General features: G+C 44.5%; 1 protein-coding gene across 1 annotated transcript in view; it reads right to left on the bottom strand.

The window, feature by feature from the left end:
- Positions 1 to 16,638, bottom strand: part of ttc29 (tetratricopeptide repeat domain 29) — a 31,950-nt gene continuing 15,312 nt past the window's right edge. The window contains exons 8-12 of the mRNA XM_046319713.1: positions 15,291 to 15,397; positions 8,166 to 8,289; positions 6,845 to 6,934; positions 543 to 687; positions 1 to 233 (exon numbers count right to left, since the gene is read on the bottom strand). Of these exons, the coding sequence (XP_046175669.1) occupies positions 220 to 233; positions 543 to 687; positions 6,845 to 6,934; positions 8,166 to 8,289; positions 15,291 to 15,397 (480 nt within the window). The 3' untranslated portion in view covers positions 1 to 219. The remainder of the gene's footprint in view (positions 234 to 542; positions 688 to 6,844; positions 6,935 to 8,165; positions 8,290 to 15,290; positions 15,398 to 16,638) is intronic.

Here is a 16,638-nt window from a genome sequence, read left to right as displayed (position 1 = left end):
ATTTCTAATTTCCATATTTTTTCCCCAAATGTGCTGAGATGTTTCACAAAAGTTCTGGACCTTTCTATTCTCATAGTTCCTACAGATTGTAAAACGAAAGATAAAACACCTTCGCTATGAAGAGAGTTTGATTTTTTTTATTTATTATTATCAACACGGTGATAAGAGCATGCACTTCATCTTCTCCTCTGGTCCTCCTCTTCCTCCTCCTCTTCCTCCTCATATCTTTCCCTCTGTTGGAAACAACAGGGTCACGTTCATTTGGGAGCAAAACAGTAGAAAACGTTTTGAAATGTAGAACATGCTACTAGCCTATTTAAACTACTATCTCCAGTGACAACAGGGATTAAAACGTTCTATTCTGAAGGCCTCCACTACATGGCCGTTTCCTTAAATGGCACCGACACAGATGATACGTGGAAAGCAAGTGACGTCACCGATTGAAACGCTATTTAGCGCGCACCGCTAACTAGGCTAGACGTTTCACATCCGTTACACTATTTCAAAAGGCAAGGCAATACCCCTCCCGTAACCAGACTCACCTGCTGATCCCGTTGTATCAGTAAATACGTTCTGCCTGCTCTCCTTCCAGCCTGTCAGGAGTAGCAGGTCACTGTGTGACGCCGTCTCAATGGAACGACTGTACTTCCCGATCATACTGTAGGCACGGGCACTACCCACAAACACCTGACAATCACAATCGGGGGAAAAAAAGAAAAAAACATTATTTTTTTAAAAATAAATTCCTTTTATTTTACATCAGCAGTTTTCAGAAACTGTTTTTACAGATACCCAGCCCAAAAAAAACACCCCAAAAGAGACAGCAATGCAGAGGTTGGCAGAAGGACAGCGGCTAGGAACAACTCCCTAGAAGGCAGGAACCTAGAGGAGGAACCTAGAGGAGGAACCTAGAGGAGGAACATAGAGGAGGAACCTAGAGGAGGAACCTAGAGGAGGAACCTAGAGGAGGAACCTAGGAAGGAACCTAGAGGAGGAACCTAGAGGAGGAACCTAGAGGAGGAACCTAGAGGAGGAACCTAGGAAGGAACCTAGAGGAGGAACCTAGAGGAGGAACCTAGAGGAGGAACCTAGGAAGGAACCTAGAGGAGGAACCTAGAGGAGGAACCTAGAGGAGGAACCTAGAAGGAGGAACCTAGGAAGGAACCTAGAGGAGGAACCTAGAGGAGGAACCTAGAGGAGGAACCTAGAGAAGGAACCTAGAGGAGGAACCTAGAGGAGGAACCTAGAGGAGGAACCTAGAGGAGGAACCTAGGAAGGAACCTAGGAAGGAACCTAGAGGAGGAACCTAGAGGAGGAACCTAGAGGAGGAACCAGGCCCAGACGGGATCGCCTTTACATGCCAAGTACATTTCCATGTAACCATGGTGACGACTATACATAGATTCTTCTGTCTTGTATATTCTATCTGCCCTGGTCACATAGGCTGTGTCCCCTATCAGCCCTGGTCACATAGGCTGTGTCCCCTATCAGCCCTGGTCACATAGGCTGTGTCCCCTATCAGCCCTGGTCACATAGGCTGTGTCCCCTATCTGCCCTGGTCACATAGGCTGTGTCCCCTATCAGCCCTGGTCACGTAGGCTGTGTCCCCTATCAGCCCTGGTCACGTAGGCTGTGTCCCCTATCAGCCCTGGTCACGTAGGCTGTGTCCCCTATCAGCCCTGGTCACATAGGCTGTGTCCCCTATCAGCCCTGGTCACATAGGCTGTGTCCCCTATCAGCCCTGGTCACGTAGGCTGTGTCCCCTATCAGCCCTGGTCACACAGGCTGTTTCCACTATATAAGAAGGATCATGGGTCTATCTATAAACTAGGGTGCCATTTGGGACCCATCCATAATGTATATGGGGTCTATCTATAAACTAGGGTGCCAGTGTGGGACCCATCCATAATGTATATGGGTCTATCTATAAACTAGGGTGCCAGTGTGGGACCCATCCATAATGTATATGGGTCTATCTATAAACTAGGGTGCCAGTGTGGGTGTCCTATGCTGGACAACTTGTTACGGCTGTTGATAAATCCCCTTCAGAATGTCTTCATACCCATTGACTTATTCCACATTTAGTTGTGTTACAGCCTGAATTCAAAATGGATTAAATTGTTTCGCTCACACCAATCCACACATAACACTCCATAATGACATCACCACACTCCCCAATGACATCACAACACTCCATAATGACATCACAACACTCCATAATGACATCACAACACTCCATAATGACATCACAACACTCCATAATGACAAAGTGAAAACATGGTTTTAGAAAATGTTTGCTAATTCATTGAGAATTAAATAAAGAAATCGAATTTACATAAGTATTCACACCCCTGAGTGAAATAAGCAATAAGGGTTAGGGTTAGGGTTAGGGTTAGGGTTAGCCTAACCCTCTCGTCTGTAAGGTTGCTCTGTTTCTAAACTCAGCAAAAAAAGAAACGTCCTTTTTTCAGGAACCTGTCTTTCAAAGATAATTTGTAAAAATCCAAATAACTTCACAGATCTTCATTGTAAAGGGTTTAAACACTGTTTCCCATGCTTGTTCAATGAACCATAAACAATTAATGAACATGCACCTGTGGAACGGTCGTTAAGACACTAACAGCTTACAGACGGTAGGCAATTAAGGTCACAGTTATGAAAGCTTAGGACACTAAAGAGGCCTTTCTACTGACTCTGATAAACACCAAAAGAAAGATGCCCAGGGTCCCTGCTCATCTGCATGAACGTGCCTTAGGCTGCAAGGAGGCATGAGGACTGCAGATGTGGCCAGGGCAATACATTGCAATGTCTGTACTGTGAGACGCCTAAAACAGCGCTACAGGGAGACAGGGCGGACAGCTGATCGTCCTCGCAGTGGCAGACCACGTGTAACAACACCTGCACAGGATTGGTACATCCGAACATCACACCTGCGGGACAGGTACAGGATGGCAACAACAACTGCCCGAGTTACACCAGGAACGCACAATCCCTCCATCAGTGCTCAGACTGTCCGTAACAGGCTGAGAGAGGCTGGACTGAGGGGTTGTTGGCCTGTTGTAAGGCAGGTCCTCACCAGACATCACCGGCAACAACGTCGCCTATGGGCACAAACCCACCGTTGCTGGACCAGACAGGACTGGCAAAATGTGTTCTTCACTAACGAGTCGTGGTTTTGTCTCACCAGGGGTGATGGTCGGATTCGCGTTTATCGTCGAAGGAATGAGTGTTACATCGAGGCCTGCACTCTGGAGCGGGATCGATTTGGAGGTGGAGGGTCCATCATGGTCTGGGGCGGTGTGTCACAGCATCATCGGACTGAGCTTGTTGTCATTGCAGGCAGTCTCAATGCTGTGCGTTACAGGGAAGACATCTTCCTCCCTCATGTGGTACCCTTCCTGCAGGCTCATCCTGACATGACCCTCCAGCATGACAATGCCACCAGCCGTACTGCTCATTCTGTGTGTGAGTTCCTGCAAGACAGGAATGCCAGTGTTCTGCCATGGCCAGCGAAGAGCCCGAATCTCAATCCCATTGAGCACGTCTGGGACCTGTTGGATCGAAGGGAATGGCCCTCCATTTCTGCCCGGATCTCAATCCCATTGAGCACGTCTGGGACCTGTTTGATCGGAGGGTGAGGGCTAGGGCCATTCCCCCCAGAAATGTCTGGGAACTTGCAGGTGCCTTAGTGGAAGAGTGGGTTAACATCTCACAGCAAGAACTGGCAAATCTGGTGCAATCCATGAGGAGGAGATGCACTGCAGTACTTAATGCAGCTGGTGGCCACACCAGATACTGACTGTTACTTTTGATTTTGACCCCCCCACCCCCTTTGTTCAGGGACACATTATTCCAGTTCTGTTAGTCACATGTCTGCGGAACTTGTTAAATGTATGTCTCAGTTGTTGAATCTTGTTATGTTCATAAAAATATTTACACATTTTAAGTTTGCTGAAAATAAACGCAGTTGACAGTGCTGAGTTTAGTTGCCCTTTTGTAATATAAGCAGCCTGTTATATAACTGTTTCTAAACTGTCCTGTTCTAACTTTCTGTGAAACGATCTTTAATGGTTCCTGTTGTCCCAGGATGTGTGGGGGAGTGGACATGTCCCTGGTATGATTAGTCTTTCTCTAGGCCAACTGTGGTGATAAGCAGAAGCACCCGACTCAATCCAAGGACATGTGAAACCCCCCTCCCCATCCTGGGTCTGTATAAATGTCTGTGAGAACAAAGAGTGACTCTATCTAGTTTCCCCTTGCATACATGCTCGTCATAAAGCTTTTGAATATTCAGATCGGACTGCCTTCTGAGTCATTTTTCCACCACTATTCTTGGTGCCGTGACCCCGGATCGCTACAGCAGGACCGAACCCATATCGGAGTTGGGAAACAACAAGACAACTCCTGCGCCAAAACTAAGAGGTAAGGGACCTTTCTCACAATCCATTTATGAGTTGTCTATTTCTCTAGTGGGTGGTGGGGTTACAGCTGTGAGTCTTTCTGGTTGAGTCTAAGAGCGTTGCACACCTGGATTGTACAATATTTGCACATTATTCTTTTTAAAATTCTTTAAGTTCTGTCAAGTTGGTAGTTAAGTCTTGCCATAGTTTTAAAGTGGATTTAAGTCAAAACTTCTAACTAGGCCACTCAGGAACATTCAATGCCATCTTGGTAAGCAACTCCAGGATATATTTGGCCTTGTGTTTTAGGTTGTTGTCCTGCTGAAAGGTGAATTTGTCCCCCATTGTCTGTCTGAAAGCAGACTGCACCAGGTTCTCCTCTAGGATTTTGCCTGTGCTTATAGCTGTATTCCGTTTCTTTTTATCCATGTTATGGATGACAAGCATACCCATAACATGATGCAGCCACCACCATGCTTAAAAATATGAAGAGTGTTACTCAGTGATGTGTTGGATTTGTGCCAAACATAACGCTTTGTATTCAGGACATAAAGTTAATTTCTTTGCCACATTTTTTACTTTAGTGCCTTATAGCAAACAAGATGCACAATTCTGTACAGGCTTCATTGTTTTCACTCTGTCATTTAGGTTTGTATTGTGGAGTAACCAAAATGTTGTTGATCCATCCTCGGTGTTCTACCTATCACAGCCATTAAACTCTGTAATTGTTTTAAAGTCACCATTGGCATCACAGTGCAATCCCTGAGTGGTTTCCTTCCTCTCTGGCAACTGAGTTAGGAAGGACACCTGTATCTTTGTAGTGACTGGGTGTATTGATACACCATCCAAAGTGTAATTAATAACTTCACCATGCTCAAAGGGATATTCAATGTCTGCTTTTATATTTTTTACCCATCTACCAATAGGGGCCCTTCTTTGTGAGGCTGTGGAAAAACCTCCCTGGTCTTTGTGGTTGAATCTGTCTTTGAAATTCACTGCTCTACTGAGGGACCTTACAGATAATTGTATGTGTGGGGGTACAGAGATGAGGGACCTTACAGATAATTGTATGTGTGGGGTACAGAGATGAGGGACCTTACAGATAATTGTATGTGTGGGGTACAGAGATGAGGGACCTTACAGATAATTGTATGTGTGGGGTACAGAGATGAGGGACCTTACAGATAATTGTATGTGTGGGGTACAGAGATGAGGGACCTGATAGATAATTGTATGTGTGGGGTACAGAGATGAGGAAGTCATTAATAATCATGTTAAACACTATTATTGAACACAGAGTGAGTCCATGCAACTTATTATGTGACTTGTTGAGCACATGTTTACTCCAGACCTTATTTTAGGTTTGTCATAACAACAGGGGTTGAATACTGATTGACTCAAGACATTTCAGCTATACATTTTTCAATAATTCGTAAACATTTCTAAAAGCATATTTCCACTTTGATGGTAGGGTAATGAGGTGGTGGGTTTTAATGAGTGTAGGGTTAGTTGGTAGGATAATGAGGTGGTGAGTTTTAATGAGTGTAGGGTTAGTTGGTAGGATAATGAGGTGGTGAGTTTTAATGAGTGTAGGGTTAGTTGGTAGGGTAATGAGTGTAGGGTTAGTTGGTAGGATAATGAGGTGGTGAGTTTTAATGAGTGTAGGGTTAGTTGGTAGGGTAATGAGTGTAGGGTTAGTTGGTAGGATAATGAGGTGGTGGGTTTTAATGAGTGTAGGGTTAGTTGGTAGGATAATGAGGTGGTGGGTTAGTTGGTAGGATAATGAGGTGGTGAGTTTTAATGAGTGTAGGGTTAGTTGGTAGGGTAATGAGTGTAGGGTTAGTTGGTAGGGTAATGAGTGTAGGGTTAGTTGGTAGGGTAATGAGTGTAGGGTTAGTTGGTAGAGTAATTCAAATCTAAATTAGAATGTCAAGGCCCAAAGAAGTATTCTTAAAGTGGCAATGTCCACATTATTACCTCATAGTTTAGAATGTAAGAACACTTAGAATGTCAATTAGAATGTCAATTAGAATGTCAATTAGAATGTCAATTAGAAAATCAAGGCCTAAAGAAGTATTCTTAAAGTGATAATGGCACTTTTTTTTAAACACTTTTTACATGTTATTTTATATTCGACCCTATATGTACAATTATATAAATTATACAATTGTATAACATTGAGGTCTTTGAAAATGACCTTTAACTGCTTGAAAAAGTCCCTGAAAGTAATTGAATTTGACTTGTCAATGTTAGTATGACCCCTGCTTATAGAATGTATAGTCCTGTTGTTGTGGAGTTATGGGACAATTTGCATTACTTGTGTTCTTCTAAGCTGCATGAAAATCGTTTTTATTTTTTGTCACAAACCATTTTGAGATGTTGATCCCAATGTCACACACTGGGATTATTATTATTACACATTATTTATAGAAAGAGCATCATACCTGAGCCCTCTGGAGCAGGGAGACCTCCTCCAGGTCACGGGCGATCTCGTACCCCCGTTCAAAGTACGTACAGCCTCTCTCGTACTGACCCTGAGGAGAGAGTGTGAGGGGTGAGAGAGAGAGAGAGAGAGAGAGAGAGAGAGAGAGAGAGAGAGAGAGAGAGAGAGAGAGAGAGAGAGAGAGAGAGAGAGAGAGGGGAGATAGACAGAGAGAGAAGAATAGACAGGGGGAGAGACGGAGAATAGAGAGAGAGAGAGAGAGAGAGAGAGAGAGAGAGAGAGAGAGAGAGAGAGAGAGAGAGAGAGAGGAAAATAGAGAGGGGGATAGACAGAGAGAGAGAGAGGGGGGAGATAGACAGAGAGAGAGGAATATGAGAGGGGGATAGACGGAGAGAGACAGAGAGAGAGAGAGAGAGAGAGGGGGAAAGAGAGAGGGGGATAGACAGAGAGAGAGAGAGAGAGAGAGAGAGAGAGAGAGAGAGAGAGAGAGAGAGAGAGAGAGAGAGAGAGAGAGAGAGAGAGAGAGGGGGGATAGACAGAGAGAGGAATACGAGAGGGGGATAGATGAAGAGAGAGAGAGGAAAAGAGAGAGGGGGATAGACAGAGAGAGAGAGATAGAGGGGGGTGTATGGAGAGACAGAGAGACAGAGACAGAGAGAGAGACAGAGAGAGAGACAGAGAGAGAGACAGAGAGAGAGACAGAGAGAGAGAGAGAGAGAGAGAGAGAGAGAGAGAGAGAGAGAGAGACAGAGAGACAGAGAGACAGAGAGAGAGAGAGAGAGAGAGAGAGAGAGAGAGAGAGAGAGACAGACAGACAGACAGACAGAGAGAGAGAGAGAGAGACAGAGAGAGAGTGAGAGAGAGACAGACAGACAGACAGACAGACAGACAGAGAGAGAGAGAGAGAGAGAGAGAGAGAGAGAGAGAGAGAGAGAGAGAGAGAGAGAGAGAGAGAGAGAGAGAGAGAGAGAGAGAGAGAGAGAGAGAGAGAGAGAGAGAGAGAGAGAGAGAGAGAGAGAGAGAGAGAGAGAGAGAGGGGATAGACGGAGAGAAAGAGAGAGCGAGAGAGAGAGAGAGAGAGGGGGATAGACAGAGAGTAGGGAGGATGCTTAATTTGAAAAGTGTAATAAATGCATGTTGTCAAATTGTAAAATATCATCTCTCTGAATTCTTATTTTGTCCCCTCCCTCCCCCCCTCTAGATTTGAAGATACATCCTAGACACATGCTCTCCCCATCCCTCCCTCGCTCCCCACTCCCCTCCCCCTCCTCCCCACCCACCCTCTCTCCCTCCCTCCCTCCCTCTCTCCCTCCCTCTCTTACTCTAGAGTTGAAGATGACTCCTAGACACATGCATGCTTCCTCTAGGTTGTGGTATTGGTTGTTGCCCTGGGAAACCTCTGCAAACTTCTCCAGATACTGGACCGTCTCACTCAGCTTCCCCTCACTAGGACACACACACAAACTGTATAGGAACCTTCCACCGAAGGTCCAACAACACAAACTGTCAGGTGTGTGTGTCTGTTTCAGCGTGTCTGTCCTTCAGTGTGTCTGTCCTTCAGTGTGTCTATCCTTCAGCGTGTCTGTCCTTCAGCGTGTCTGTCCTTCAGCATGTCTGTCCTTCAGCGTGTCTGTGTGTGTCTATCCTTCAGCGTGTCTGTCCTTCAGCGTGTCTGTCCTTCAGCGTGTCTGTCCTTCAGCGTGTCTGTGTGTGTCTGTCCTTCAGTGTGTCTGTCCTTCAGTGTGTCTGTCCTTCAGTGTGTCTGTGTGTGTCTGTCCTTCAGTGTGTCTGTCCTTCAGTGTGTCTGTGTGTGTCTGTCCTTCAGTGTGTCTGTGTGTGTCTATCCTTCAGCATGTCTGTCCTTCAGCGTTTCTGTCCTTCAGCGTGTCTGTGTGTGTCTGTCCTTCAGTGTGTCTGTGTGTGTCTGTCCTTCAGTGTGTCTGTGTGTGTGTGTCTGTCCTTCAGCGTGTCTGTGTGTCTGTCCTTCAGCGTGTCTGTGTGTGTCTGTCCTTCAGTGTGTCTGTCCTTCAGTGTGTGTCTGTCCTTCAGCGTGTCTGTGTGTGTCTGTCCTTCAGTGTGTCTGTGTGTGTCTGTCCTTCAGTGTGTCTGTCCTTCAGTGTGTCTGTGTGTGTCTGTCCTTCAGTGTGTCTGTGTGTGTCTGTGTTTCAGTGTGTCTGTGTGTGTCTGTCCTTCAGTGTGTCTGTGTGTGTCTGTCCTTCAGTGTGTCTGTCCTTCAGTGTGTCTGTCCTTCAGTGTGTGTCTGTCTTTCAGTGTGTCTGTGTGTGTCTGTCCTTCAGTGTGTCTGTGTGTGTCTGTCCTTCAGTGTGTCTGTCCTTCAGTGTGTCTGTGTGTGTCTGTCCTTCAGCGTGTCTGTGTGTGTCTGTCCTTCAGTGTGTCTGTGTGTGTCTGTCCTTCAGTGTCTGTGTGTGTCTGTCCTTCAGTGTGTCTGTGTGTGTCTGTCCTTCAGTGTGTCTGTCCTTCAGTGTGTCTGTGTGTGTCTGTCCTTCAGCGTGTCTGTGTGTGTCTGTCCTTCAGTGTGTCTGTCCTTCAGCGTGTTTGTGTGTGTCTGTCCTTCAGCGTGTCTGTGTGTGTCTGTCCTTCAGTGTGTCTGTCCTTCAGTGTGTCTGTCCTTCAGTGCGTCTGTGTGTGTCTGTCCTTCAGTGTGTCTGTCTTTCAGTGTGTCTGTGTGTGTCTGTCCTTCAGTGTGTCTGTCCTTCAGTGTGTCTCTGTGTGTCTGTCCTTCAGTGTGTCTGTGTGTGTCTGTCCTTCAGCATGTCTGTGTGTGTCTGTCTTTCAGCGTGTCTGTGTGTGTTCGTCCATCCTTCTGTGTGTGTGTGTGTCTTTGTGTGTAAAATAGTGCTGAGCGATTAGTGCTTTATGAGGTAGGTTCGGTTGGATTATTAATAAACCTCCCGGGTGGCGCAGTGGTCTAGTGCACTGCATCGCTGCGCTAGCTGTGCCACCAGAGACTCTGCGTTCGCGCCCAGGCTCTGTCGCAGCCGGCCACGACCGGTCCGTGGGGCGACGACCTTCGTCTCACCCGAGCCCGTACGGGAGTTGTAGCGATGAGACAAGATAGTAGCTACTAACAATTGGGATACCACGAAAAAGGGGGTATAATTAAAATTTTAAATCAGTTTTAGATTTTCGGTTTCAATATAGTTTTTCAACATTAACAACATTAAATTAATTAAATATAATATAATTATAAATTATAAATAATTAATTACAATGATTTAGAGCTTTTTAATGAACATTCAAACCATTCCATTGTCCCTGTCAGGTTCATATTGGGGTCTGTAGTAATCACCTGTCTGTAGTAATCACCTGTCTGTAGTAATCACCTGTCTGTAGCAGTCACCTGTCTGTAGTAATCACCTGTCTGTAGTAGTCACCTGTCTGTAGTAATCACCTGTCTGTAGTAATCACCTGTCTGTAGTAGTCACCTGTCTGTTGTAATCACCTGTCTGTTGTAATCACCTGTCTGTAGTATTCACCTGTCTGTTGTAATCACCTGTCTGTAGTAATCACCTGTCTGTAGTAATCACCTGTCTGTAGTAATCACCTGTCTGTAGCTATCACCTGTCTGTAGTATTCACCTGTCTGTAGTAATCACCTGTCTGTAGCTATCACCTGTCTGTAGCTATCACCTGTCTGTAGTAATCACCTGTCTGTAGTAATCACCTGTCTGTAGTAATCACCTGTCTGTAGTAATCACCTGTCTGTAGTAATCACCTGTCTGTTGTAATCACCTGTCTGTAGTAATCACCTGTCTGTAGTAATCACCTGTCTGTAGTAATCACCTGTCTGTAGCTATCACCTGTCTGTAGTATTCACCTGTCTGTAGTAATCACCTGTCTGTAGCTATCACCTGTCTGTAGTATTCACCTGTCTGTAGTAATCACCTGTCTGTAGTAATCACCTGTCTGTAGTAATCACCTGTCTGTAGTAATCACCTGTCTGTAGTAATCACCTGTCTGTAGCTATCACCTGTCTGTAGTATTCACCTGTCTGTAGTAATCACCTGTCTGTAGCTATCACCTGTCTGTAGCTATCACCTGTCTGTAGTATTCACCTGTCTGTAGTAATCACCTGTCTGTAGTAATCACCTGTCTGTAGTAATCACCTGTCTGTAGTAATCACCTGTCTGTTGTAATCACCTGTCTGTAGTAATCACCTGTCTGTAGTAATCACCTGTCTGTAGTAATCACCTGTCTGTAGTAATCACCTGTCTGTAGTAATCACCTGTCTGTTGTAATCACCTGTCTGTAGTAATCACCTGTCTGTTGTAATCACCTGTCTGTAGTAATCACCTGTCTGTATAATCACCTGTCTGTAGCTATCACCTGTCTGTAGTATTCACCTGTCTGTAGCAATCACCTGTCTGTAGCTATCACCTGTCTGTAGTATTCACCTGTCTGTAGTAATCACCTGTCTGTAGTAATCACCTGTCTGTAGTAATCACCTGTCTGTAGTAATCACCTGTCTGTAGTAATCACCTGTCTGTTGTAATCACCTGTCTGTAGTATTCACCTGTCTGTTGTAATCACCTGTCTGTAGTATTCACCTGTCTGTAGTAATCACCTGTCTGTAGTATTCACCTGTCTGTAGTAATCACCTGTCTGTAGTAATCACCTGTCTGTAGCTATCACCTGTCTGTAGTAATCACCTGTCTGTAGTATTCACCTGTCTGTAGTAATCACCTGTCTGTAGTAATCACCTGTCTGTAGCTATCACCTGTCTGTAGTAGTCACCTGTCTGTAGTAATCACCTGTCTGTAGTAATCACCTGTCTGTAGTAATCACCTGTCTGTAGTAATCACCTGTCTGTAGCTATCACCTGTCTGTAGTAATCACCTGTCTGTAGTAATCACCTGTCTGTAGTAATCACCTGTCTGTAGCAATCACCTGTCTGTAGTAATCACCTGTCTGTTGTAATCACCTCTCTGTAGTAATCACCTGTCTGTAGTAATCACCTGTCTGTAGTAATCACCTCTCTGTAGTAATCACCTGTCTGTAGTATTCACCTGTCTGTAGTATTCACCTGTCTGTAGTAATCACCTGTCTGTAGTAATCACCTGTCTGTAGTAATCACCTGTCTGTAGTAATCACCTGTCTGTAGTATTCACCTGTCTGTAGTAATCACCTGTCTGTAGTAATCACCTGTCTGTAGTAATCACCTGTCTGTAGTATTCACCTGTCTGTAGTATTCACCTGTCTGTAGTAATCACCTGTCTGTAGTAATCACCTGTCTGTTGTAATCACCTCTCTGTAGTAATCACCTGTCTGTAGTAATCACCTGTCTGTAGTAATCACCTGTCTGTTGTAATCACCTCTCTGTAGTAATCACCTGTCTGTAGTAATCACCTGTCTGTAGTAATCACCTGTCTGTAGCTATCACCTGTCTGTAGTAATCACCTGTCTGTTGTAATCACCTCTCTGTAGTAATCACCTGTCTGTAGTAATCACCTGTCTGTAGTAGTCACCTCTCTGTAGCAATCACCTGTCTGTAGTAGTCACCTCTCTGTAGCAATCACCTGTCTGTAGTAATCACCTGTCTGTAGTAATCACCTGTCTGTAGTAATCACCTGTCTGTAGTAGTCACCTGTCTGTAGCAATCACCTGTCTGTAGTAATCACCTGTCTGTAGTAATCACCTGTCTGTAGTAATCACCTGTCTGTAGTAATCACCTGTCTGTAGTAGTCACCTCTCTGTAGCAATCACCTGTCTGTAGTAATCACCTGTCTGTAGTAATCACCTCTCTGTAGTATTCAACTGTCTGTAGTATTCACCTGTCTGTAGTATTCACCTGTCTGTAGTAATCACCTGTCTATAGTAATCACCTGTCTGTAGCAGTCACCTGTCTGTAGCAATCACCTGTCTGTAGCAGTCACCTGTCTGTAGCAATCACCTGTCTGTAGCAGTCACCTGTCTGTAGTAATCACCTGTCTGTAGTAATCACCTGTCTGTAGTAATCACCTGTCTGTAGTAATCACCTGTCTATAGTAATCACCTGTCTGTAGTAATCACCTGTCTGTAGTAATCACCTGTCTGTAGTATTCACCTGTCTGTAGTATTCACCTGTCTGTAGTAATCACCTGTCTTTAGTAGTCACCTGTCTGTAGCAGTCACCTGCCTGTAGTAATCACCTGTCTGTAGTAATCACCTGTCTGTAGTAGTCACCTGTCTGTAGTAGTCACCTGTCTGTAGTAGTCACCTGTCTGTAGTAATCACCTGTCTGTAGTAATCACCTGTCTGTTGTAATCACCTGTCTGTTGTAATCACCTGTCTGTAGCTATCACCTGTCTGTAGTAATCACCTGTCTGTTGTAATCACCTGTCTGTAGTAATCACCTGTCTGTAGTAATCACCTGTCTGTAGTAATCACCTGTCTGTAGTAATCACCTGTCTGTAGTAATCACCTGTCTGTAGTAATCACCTGTCTGTAGTATTCACCTGTCTGTAGTATTCACCTGTCTGTAGTAATCACCTGTCTGTAGTAATCACCTGTCTGTAGTAATCACCTGTCTGTAGTAATCACCTGTCTGTAGTATTCACCTGTCTGTAGTAATCACCTGTCTGTAGCTATCACCTGTCTGTAGTAATCACCTGTCTGTAGCAATCACCTGTCTGTAGTAATCACCTGTCTGTAGTATTCACCTGTCTGTAGTAATCACCTGTCTGTAGTAATCACCTGTCTGTAGTAATCACCTGTCTGTAGTAATCACCTGTCTGTAGTAATCACCTGTCTGTAGTAATCACCTGTCTAACATAACAGGGGTAAAAGTGGATCCCTCTCTCTTGTTGTTAGATGGTATATCTGGTCTGTGTGTATCTAACCTAACAGTGGATCCCTCTCTCTTGTTGTTAGATGGTATATCTGGTCTGTGTGTATCTAACCTAACAGTGGATCCCTCTCTCTTGTTGTTAGATGGTATATCTGGTCTGTATGTATCTAACCTAACAGTCTGGATCCTCTCTCTTGTTGTTAGATGGTATATCTGGTCTGTGTGTATCTAACCTAACAGTGGATCCCTCTCTCTTGTTGTTAGATGGTATATCTGCTCTGTGTGTATCTAACCTAACAGTGGATCCCTCTCTCTTGTTGTTAGATGGTATATCTGCTCTGTGTGTATCTAACCTAACAGTGGATCCCTCTCTCTTGTTGTTAGATGGTATATCTGGTCTGTGTGTATCTAACCTAACAGTGGATCCCTCTCTCTTGTTGTTAGATGGTATATCTGGTCTGTGTGTATCTAACCTAACAGTGGATCCTCTCTCTTGTTGTTAGATGGTATATCTGGTCTGTGTGTATCTAACCTAACAGTGGATCCCTCTCTCTTGTTGTTAGATGGTATATCTGGTCTGTGTGTATCTAACCTAACAGTGGATCCCTCTCTCTTGTTGTTAGATGGTATATCTGGTCTGTGTGTATCTAACCTAACAGTGGATCCCTCTCTCTTGTTGTTAGATGGTATATCTGGTCTGTATGTATCTAACCTAACAGTGGATCCCTCTCTCTTGTTGTTAGATGGTATATCTGGTCTGTGTGTATCTAACCTAACAGTGGATCCCTCTCTCTTGTTGTTAGATGGTATATCTGGTCTGTGTGTATCTAACCTAACAGTGGATCCCTCTCTCTTGTTGTTAGATGGTATATCTGGTCTGTATGTATCTAACCTAACAGTGGATCCCTCTCTCTTGTTGTTAGATGGTATATCTGGTCTGTGTGTATCTAACCTAACAGTGGATCCCTCTCTTGTTGTTAGATGGTATATCTGGTCTGTATGTATCTAACCTAACAGTGGATCCCTCTCTTGTTGTTAGATGGTATATCTGGTCTGTATGTATCTAACCTAACAGTGGATCCCTCTCTTGTTGTTAGATGGTATATCTGGTCTGTGTGTATCTAACCTAACAGTGGATCCCTCTCTCTTGTTGTTAGATGGTATATCTGGTCTGTATGTATCTAACCTAACAGTTGATCCCTCTCTCTTGTTGTTAGATGGTATATCTGGTCTGTATGTATCTAACCTAACAGGGGTAAAAGTGGATCCATCCAGAGATCTGTATATAATGACAAGATGCTCATGTCTCCCCCCTAACAATGGGAGCCCAAAATAAGCCCATAGAAACGCATTGGACAGATTTTGGACAGATTTTTGGAGAGAGTGAAACCTCTCGCTTCACATCTTCCTCTCTGGTCTGTCTAAGCCCCCCCCCCCCCCCCCAAAAAACTGCCGCAATGGATTATGGTCAATGTAGTTCATTATCACGTGTTGTCGCTGGACTAGGTTGAATATTTGCTTAATGAAAACTACAACTCCCTTCAGCCAGGCGTCTCACATAATTCTGGACTTGATTTCTCTCTAGAGAAACGGCACGTTGGGCACACATAAAACAAAACACATAACCGAATGTGGTTAATGGCTCAGCACTACCAGTCTACCTCTCCAGTGACTTGGCTATGGCTTTATAGGCCTTCCCCAGTCCTCCTGCGTCCCCCAGGGTTGTTGACATCTCCATGTACATGTTCAGGAAGCGCTTGGCTGTCACCTGAAATTATTAGCATTTATTTGGGAAAATAATACACCAGATGTACATTTGATCCCAGAGAATAGATCCCAGAGAACAGATCCCAGAGAATAGATCCCAGAGAATAGATCCCAGAGAATAGATCCCAGAGGACAGATTCCAGAGAATAGATCCCAGACAACAGATTCCAGAGAATAGATCCCAGAGGACAGATTCCAGAGAATAGATCCCAGAGGACAGATTCCAGAGAACAGATTCCAGAGAATAGATCCTAGACAACAGATTCCAGAGAATAGATTCCAGAGGACAGATTCCAGAGAATAGATCCCAGAGGACAGATTCCAGAGAATAGATCCCAGAGAACAGATCCCAGAGAATAGATCCCAGAGAACAGATCCCAGAGAACAGATCCCAGAGAATAGATCCCAGAGAATAGATCCCAGAGGACAGATTCCAGAGAATAGATCCCAGACAACAGATTCCAGAGAATAGATCCCAGAGGACAGATTCCAGAGAATAGATCCCAGAGGACAGATTCCAGAGAACAGATTCCAGAGAATAGATCCTAGACAACAGATTCCAGAGAATAGATTCCAGAGGACAGATTCCAGAGAATAGATCCCAGAGGACAGATTCCAGAGAATAGATCCCAGAGAATAGATTCCAGAGAATAGATCCCAGAGAATAGATTCCAGAGAATAGATCCCAGAGAATAGATCCCAGAGAATAGATTCCAGAGAATAGATCCCAGAGGACAGATCCCAGAGAATAGATCCCAGAGAATAGATTCCAGAGAATAGATCCCAGAGGACAGATTCCAGAGAATAGATTCCAGAGAATAGATCCCATAGGACAGATTCCAGAGAATAGATCCCAGAGAATAGATTCCAGAGAATAGATCCCAGAGGACAGATTCCAGAGAATAGATCCCAGAGAATAGATTCCAGAGAATAGATCCCAGAGGACAGATTCCAGAGAATAGATCCCAGAGAATAGATTCCAGAGAATAGATCCCAGAGGACAGATTCCAGAGAATAGATCCCAGAGAATAGATTCCAGAGAATAGATCCCAGAGGACAGATTCCAGAGAATAGATTCAAGAGAATAGATCCCAGAGGACAGATTCCAGAGAATAGATCCCAGAGAATAGATTCCAGAGAATAGATCCCAGAGAATAGATTCCAGAGAATAGATCCCAGAGGACAGATTCCAGAGAATAGATCCCAGAGAATAGATTCCAGAGAATAGATCCCAGAGGACAG

The sequence above is a fragment of the Oncorhynchus gorbuscha genome, linkage group LG21 (assembly GCF_021184085.1).
Source record: "Oncorhynchus gorbuscha isolate QuinsamMale2020 ecotype Even-year linkage group LG21, OgorEven_v1.0, whole genome shotgun sequence".
NCBI classification, from domain to species: Eukaryota; Metazoa; Chordata; class Actinopteri; order Salmoniformes; family Salmonidae; genus Oncorhynchus; species Oncorhynchus gorbuscha.
The sequence above is the reverse complement of the archived record's forward strand: the minus strand, read 5'-3'. Positions and strand labels throughout refer to the sequence as shown.